This window comes from Eriocheir sinensis, chromosome 7, assembly GCF_024679095.1.
Source record: "Eriocheir sinensis breed Jianghai 21 chromosome 7, ASM2467909v1, whole genome shotgun sequence".
NCBI lineage: Eukaryota > Metazoa > Arthropoda > Malacostraca > Decapoda > Varunidae > Eriocheir > Eriocheir sinensis.
Genome location: NC_066515.1, coordinates 16,927,781 through 16,935,280, shown reverse-complemented (window position 1 = coordinate 16,935,280; position 7,500 = coordinate 16,927,781). Strand labels below are relative to the sequence as shown.

Genomic DNA, 7,500 nt, shown 5'->3' with positions numbered 1-7,500 from the left:
ATATTCTAGTCTATTAGTGGCGAGCTCTGTGATTGGCTAACGAATTTGTAACGAGCCGCCTGATTGGTCGAGCCCCGCCTCTTATGTGATATGTATGCTCGCCCAGCCAATGACAAACAGACTGATAGATATGTACGATTAGGACTTACTGATAGACACATACATAGATACATATAGATTGATAGGTCTCTCACTCTCTTCATTAAACACATTATTACCTTATCATTATTAGTATTATCTATTATTATTATGTACAAGGTTTCATTGGGAAGGGAAGGGAAGGGAAGGGAACAACTGGCATGAACTGGAATGACTAGAGTGATGCCAAACTGTCTTAGGGAAGGGAAGGGAAGGGAAGGGAAGGGAAGGGAATGGGAGGGGAGGGAAAGGACGGGAAGGGATGGAACGGGATAGGAAGGGAAAGGTATGGAATGGAAGGGTAGGGAAGGGAAGGGAAGGGGAGGGAGGAAAGGGTAAAGAAGGGAAGGGAAGGAGGGAAAGGCAAGGAAGGGAAGGGAAGGGGGAGGAGGAAAGGGTAAAGAAGGAAGGGAAGGATGGGAAGGGAAGGGGAGAGAAGGAAAGGGTAAGGAAGGCAAGGGAAGGGAAGGGAAGGGAAGGGATGGGAAGGGAAGGGAAGGGGAGAGAAGGAAAGGGTAAGGAAGGCAAGGGAAGGGAAGGGAAGGGATGGAAAGGGTAAGGAAGGAAAGGGAAGGGGAGGGAAGGAAAGGGTAAGGAAAGGAATGGAAGGGACAATACTGCGAGTTGAATCTCTCTCTCTCTCTCTCTCTCTCTCTCATACAGATGACTAGAGACAGAGAAAAGGAAAGAAATATTGAGAAAAGACAAACAAAACAAAGCAAAAAGAAAACCACAACTTAATGATAAAGAAAGGAAGACAAGCGAATCAATAATAAGAAAAGGAACGAGAATAAATACTGAGAAATACTGATAATGATGATAATGCCTCTTTAATTACTCCTCCTCCTCCTCCTCCTCCTCCTCCTCCTCCTGCCTCCTTCTGATACTGAGTTAAGAAGGAAGAGAATAAGAAATAGAGGAAGGAGGGAAAGAAGAAAGGGAGAAAGATATAGGAAGAGTATAAGAATGAAAGAGATAAAATAATAAGGAAAGGAAGGAAAAAAGGAAAGAAGAGAAAGAGGAAGAAAGGAAGAGAAAATAAGAGAAAACAAGAAATAAATTATATAGTTACAGAATATAGGAATGAAGGAGTAAGGAAATATGGAAAGAAGGGAAGAAAGAGAGGAAGGAAGGAAAGAGGAGAGGAAGGAAAGGAGAAAGAAAGGAAGGAAGGAAAGAAGAAAGAAAGAAGGATAGAAGGAGGATATGGCAACAGAATGAGAAGGGGAGGGAAAGATAATAAAGAAATGAATGAATGAAGGAAGGAAGGAAGGAAGGAAAGAAGAGAGAGAGAGGAAGGAAGGAAGGAAGAAAGGAAGGAAGGAAGGAAGGAAGAATGGAAGGAAGGAAGGAAGAGGAGGAGAACGAATGATATGACAATAAAAAAAAGGAATCACAGAATATATAAACACACACACACACACACACACACACACGCACACACACACCTACACACAAACACAGTCACTAACACTAACATTAATAATTAGTGAATGAAAGACAGATGACTACAAACGGAGTGTCACGTGACCGAGGGATGACGCAACCTTCCTTCTGATTGGTGGAGAGACTCAAACCCCTCCGTGATTGATCCAAAGCTTCGATGACGTCACTGGACTCACGGAAACTCATTGTGATTGGCTCTCAGACTCGTAGGCCTTCTGTGATTGGCTCAAATACTCGTAACTTTATTCTCATTGGTCCAAAAACTCGTAAGCCTTTTCAGAATGGCTCAAAGACTTACAAACTCGTTCTGATTGTTCCAACAACTCACAAACTCGCTTCAAAGTCTCGTAAACTCGTTCTAATTTATCCAAAAATACTTGTAAATTTACTCCCATTGGTCAAAAAAATACTTGTAAATTCACTCCCATTGGTCAAAAAATACTTGAAAATTTACTCCCATTGGTCAAAAAATACTTGTAAATTCACTCCCATTGGTCAAAAAATACTTGTAAATTCACTCCCATGGGTCAAAAAATACTTGTAAATTCACTCCCATTGGTCAAAAAATACTTGTAAATTTACTCCCATTGGTCAAAAAATACTTGTAAATTCACTCCCATTGGTCAAAAAATACTTGTAAATTCACTCCCATTGGTCAAAAAATACTTGTAAATTCACTCCCATTGGTCAAAAAATACTTGTAAATTTACTCCCATTGGTCAAAAAATACTTGTAAATTCACTCCCATGGGTCAAAAAATACTTGTAAATTCACTCCCATTGGTCAAAAAATACTTGTAAATTCACTCCCATGGGTCAAAAAATACTTGTAAATTCACTCCCATGGGTCAAAAAATACTTGTAAATTCACTCCCATTGGTCAAAAATACTTTTAAATTCTCTCCATTGGGTCAAAAAATACTTGTAAATTCACTCCCATGGGTCAAAAAATACTTGTAAATTCACTCCCATGGGTCAAAAAATACTTGTAAATTCACTCCCATGGGTCAAAAAATACTTATAAATTCACTCCCATTGGTCAAAAAATACTTGTAAATTCACTCCCATTGGTTAAAAGATACTTGTAAATTCACTCCCATTGGTCAAAAAATACTTGTAAATTCACGTCCATTGGTTAAAAGATACTTATAAATTCACTCTTATTGGTCAAAAATACTTGTAAATACACTCCCACTGGTTAAAAGATACTTGTAAATTCACTCTTATTGGTCAAAAATACTTATAAATTCACTCCCATTGGTTAAAAGATACTTGTAAATTCACTCTTATTGGTCAAAAATACTTGTAAATTCTCTCTTATTGGTCCGAGAAGACTTGTAAATTCACTTCCATCGGTCAAAAAAATCATATAATATTTTCTAATTGGTCTAATTGGTCGCTCCCATTGGCCCACAGACTCAAGCCACTTTCCCGTTGGCCTCCCGTACTCAAAACTAACTTCTGTTGGTCCACGAGCTCACAGAATCGCTCTCATTGGCCCCACAGACTCAAACCACACTCCCACTGGTTCCTGGTACTCAAGACACCCTTCCATTGGTCCACAGAATCCAGCCAATCACCAACTGGCCCCCCGTACTCACAACGCACTTCTACTGGCCCACGAGCTCACAGAATCGCTCTCATTGGCCCCACAGACTCAAGCCACCTTCCCATTGGTCCACAGCTTAGGTCATCACCAGGACACGCGCTGATTGGCCAAAAGAAGGGGAAGTAATGACGTCACAGCCACTCTCGCCCGTGACTGGCTGGCGGGTCAGGGGGTCATCACGCGGCGGCCAGCAGCAGGATGAGGAGCGGCGCGAGGAGCGACGTGACCAGGCTGGGGGGCGTCAGCGCTGCTGGAGTGGGCTGCGGGGACTGGGGGAGGAGGGGGAGAGGGAGAGGGGAGGGATGGTTAGTGAAGATTGTTACTCTTACTTATTGCTACTTAAGGATTATTTTGCTGTTATTACTTATGAGACTAATTACTACTACTACTACTACTACTACTACTGCAAAAAACAACTACTACTTCTACTACTACATCTGCTACTACAAAAACAACAACAACTACTACTACTACTACTACTTCTACTACTACTGCTACTACTACTACTGCAAAAACACTACTACTATTACTACTACTGCTACTACTACTACTACTACTACTACTACTACTACTACTGCTACTACTACTACTACTACTGCTACAGCTACTATTACTACTGCTACTACACTAATCATAATAATGATAATAGTGACAATAATAACATTGGTACTAATACTATTATCATTAATATTATGGTTACTACTACTACTATTAATACTAAAACTACTATTACAACCTTAAACTCTACTTAAATTAACACACACACACACACACACACACACACACACACAGACAACCGCCCCCCTCAACCACAATTCCCCCCAGGTCAAACACACAACCGCACCTCTTCCCCCCACTTCCCTTCCCCCCTTTACTTACTCTCATTGTTCCACTCCGGGACGGTCGCTGGCTTGGTCTTCTTCACCCAGGGGTTCCGGGTCGTGGGGGGCCACCATGGGGGGCGCGAGGAGGGGTCCAAAGGGGGCGGAGTGGTTGAAGACGCCCTCGCCTCGATTTCGCTGCACGTGGCTGTGGGAAGGAGGGAGAGGTGGTGGTGGTGGTGGAGGTGGTGGTGGTGGTGGTGGTGTTGATGGTAACGGTGGTGGTGGTGGTGGTGGTAGTGGTGATGGTGGTGGTGTTGTGAAGAGGAGGGTGACAGATAGATAGATAGATAGATAGATAGATAGACAGAGCGAGAGAGAGAGAGAGAGAGAGGTTGTGTGTGTGGTAATGTGTGTATATGTTTACGTGTATGACCCTCCCTTCCTGTCTCTCTCTCTCTCTCTCTCATCTACCTCTCGTCTATCCTCTTCTCCTTACCTTTTCGCATAATACCTCCCTTCTACTCAACCTCCATCCCTTCATCTATTCCTTCCTCTACCCCTCTTGTCTTCCTTCCTTTCCTTCCTTCTATCTACCTTACCCCTTTCCCTTTCCTCACCTTTCCTTCCTTTGCTTTATTCCCCCATCAAACCTTTCCTCTACCCATTTTCCTTCTTTTCCGTCAGTTCTTTCCTTCTTTCAAACACTACCTCTCTGTTCCTTCATCCCCTCACCCTTTCCTCCGTTCCTCCCCTCTCCTACCTATCTTTCCTCTCCCCTTCCCTATCCTCACCTAACCTTCCCTATACCCATCCTCCCTCATCCCTGCCTTTTATCTAACATTACCTCTCTGTTCCTTCATCCCTTCACCCTTCCCTCCATTCCTCCCCTCTCCTCCATATCTTTCCTCCCCCCTTCCCTCTCCTCACCTTGCCTGACGAGCTTCATGCCGTGCGCCAGGGGTTGCAGGCCTCTCTGGCAGCTCGTCCCGGCCTCTATAATGAAGATCTCCCTCGGGCTCACCACCACGCCGGCAAAGCACTCGTAGGTGTTCACGTCGCGGCGGTGCGTGAAGGTGTACATGACCCCGCCCTCACTCCACTGGCCCAGGCACCGGTAGTCACGCTCTGCAGGGACGGGGGCAGGGAGGGGTTACGGGGGGGGAAGAGGAAGGTGAGGAGTGCTGAAGGAGGGTGTGTGAAAGAGAAAGAGAAGGAGTGACGGTAAAGACAGGTGGATAGTTTACAGAGACCCGTGAAATGGTTACAGAGAAAAGGAGAGAATGAAGGTGAATAGAGTTTACAGAGACGTGAAATGGTTACACAGAAAAGAAGGAGAGAGTGAAGGTTAAGTTTACAGAGAGGTGAAATAGTTACAGAAAAAAGGAGTGAAGGTTAAAGACACGTGGATCAAGAGTTTACAGAGAGGTGAAATGGTTACAGAGAAAAGAAGGAAATAGTGAAGGTAAAGTTTACAGAGAGGTGAAATGGTTACAGAGGAAAGAAGGAGAGAGTGAAGGTAAAGTTTACAGAGAGGTGAAATGGTTACAGAGGAAAGAAGGAGAGAGTGAAGGCAAAGTTTACAGAGAGGTGAAATGGTTACAGAGGAAAGAAGGAGAGAGTGAAGGTAAAGACAGGTAGATCAAGAGTTTACAGAGGTGAAATGGTTACAGAGAACAGGAGAGAGTGAAGGTTAATACGTGTGAATCAAGAGTTTACAGAAAGGTGAAATAGTTGCAGAGAAAAGTGTGAAGGTGTAGGAAAAGGTAAAGACAGGTAGATCAAGAGTTTAAAGAGAGGTGAAATATTTAAAGAAAAGAAAGAGAGGGTGAGGGTAAATAAAGGACGTATAGAAGGGAGGTAATAAAGATACAGATAGTGAAGGGTTACAGACAGAAGAAAGGGAGGATGAGTAAGAGAGGGTGAAGATAAAGAGAGGTGGATAGAGTTTACAAAGATGAAGTAGTTACAGAGAAAGGAAGGAGAGAGTGAGTTTTAAATAAAGAAGGACGTAGAGGGGAGAAGAAAATATACAAACTGTGAAGGGTTACAGAAAGAAGAAAAGGAGGATGAGAGAGAGAGAGAGAGAGAGAGAGAGAGAGAGAGAGAGAGAGAGAGAGAGAGAGAGAGAGAGAGAGAGTAAAAGTGCATGGAAGAGAAAAAGAAGAAGAAATATAGGGAAAGGAGAATCGGTTACAGAGAGAAGAGGGAAGGGGTTGATAAATAAAGAGATGAAGAGAAGGAATAAAGGAAAACAAGGATAATAAAAGAGGAAGAGGAAGAGAGATAGACAAGAAACAAGAGGAGACACACAAAGGTTCATTTTTTATGGTGGTTAGTATAAACATCACACACACACAAACGCACAAACAAACACACATACATGCATCAAACAAACAGAGACATGCAAACAAACACCACATAAGGAGGCAAGATACGACAACCAACAAACAGACGAACAAACATTAGAATTCCAGGTAAGGTAGCGAGGTGGAGGAGCAACAGGTGGTGGTGGTGGTGGTGGTGGAGGTGGTGAGGGGCGGTGGAGGTGAAGGGTGCGGTAGGAAGCGACGTGGTAGGTGGGAAGGTTAGTGGAGGTGGTGGTGGTGGTTTTGACGGGGGGGTAGGAGGTGATGTGGTAGGTGGTGGTGGTGGTGGTGACGGGGGGGTGGAGGTGAGGGGTGCGGTAGGAGGCGACATGGTAGGTGGAAAGGTTAGTGGTGGAGGTGGTGGTGGTGGTTTTGACGAGGGGGGTAGGAGGTGATGTGGTAGGTGGTGGTGGAGGTGGTGGTGGTGGGGGGTGAGGGGGGTGGAGGTGAGGGTGCGGTAGGACGCGACGTGGTAGGTGGGAAGGTTAGTGGAGGTGGTGGTGGTGGTTTTGACGGGGAGGGTAGGAGGTGATGTGGTAGGTGGTGGTGGTGGTGGTGAGGGGGGGGAGTGAGGGGGGGTTGGAGGTGATGGGTGCGGTAGGAGGCGACGTGGTAGGTGGGAAGGTTAGTGGTGGTGGTGGTGGTGGTGGTGGTGAGGGGGGGGAGGATAGGTGATGTGGTAGGTTGTGGTGGTGGTGGTAGTGGTGAGGGGGGGAAGGAAGTGATGTGGTAGGTGGGAAGGTTAGTGGTGGTGGTGGTGGTGGTGGTGAGGGGGGAGGAAGTGATGTGGTGGGTGGTGGTGGTGTGGTGGTGGTGGTGGTGGTGGTGGTGGGTGGTGGGAGGTGGTGGTGGTGGTGGTGGTGGGGGTGGTGGGAGGTATGTGGTGGGTGGTGGTGTTGGTGGTGGTGAGGGGGGTGGTAGGAGGTATGTGGTAGGTGGTGGTGGTGGTGGTGGTGGTGAGCGGGGGGGGGGGTAGGAGGTATGTGGTAGGTGGTGACACAAAAAGATACATCAATTCGTGCAACGTTGGTGGTGGAGGTGATAACAAAACGGTGGTGATAGTGGAGGCGGAGGTACTGGTGGTGATAATGGAGGTAACATTGGTCATAATACTGGTG

General features: G+C 45.5%; 1 protein-coding gene across 1 annotated transcript in view; it reads right to left on the bottom strand.

Annotated features, from left to right (window-relative positions):
- Positions 1–3,357: 3,357 nt before the first annotated feature.
- LOC126995307 (uncharacterized) overlaps positions 3,358–7,500 on the bottom strand; it is a 38,683-nt gene continuing 34,540 nt past the window's right edge. The window contains exons 13-15 of the mRNA XM_050854795.1: positions 4,944–5,141; positions 4,072–4,221; positions 3,358–3,461 (exon numbers count right to left, since the gene is read on the bottom strand). Coding sequence (XP_050710752.1) covers positions 3,358–3,461; positions 4,072–4,221; positions 4,944–5,141 — 452 coding nt within the window. The remainder of the gene's footprint in view (positions 3,462–4,071; positions 4,222–4,943; positions 5,142–7,500) is intronic.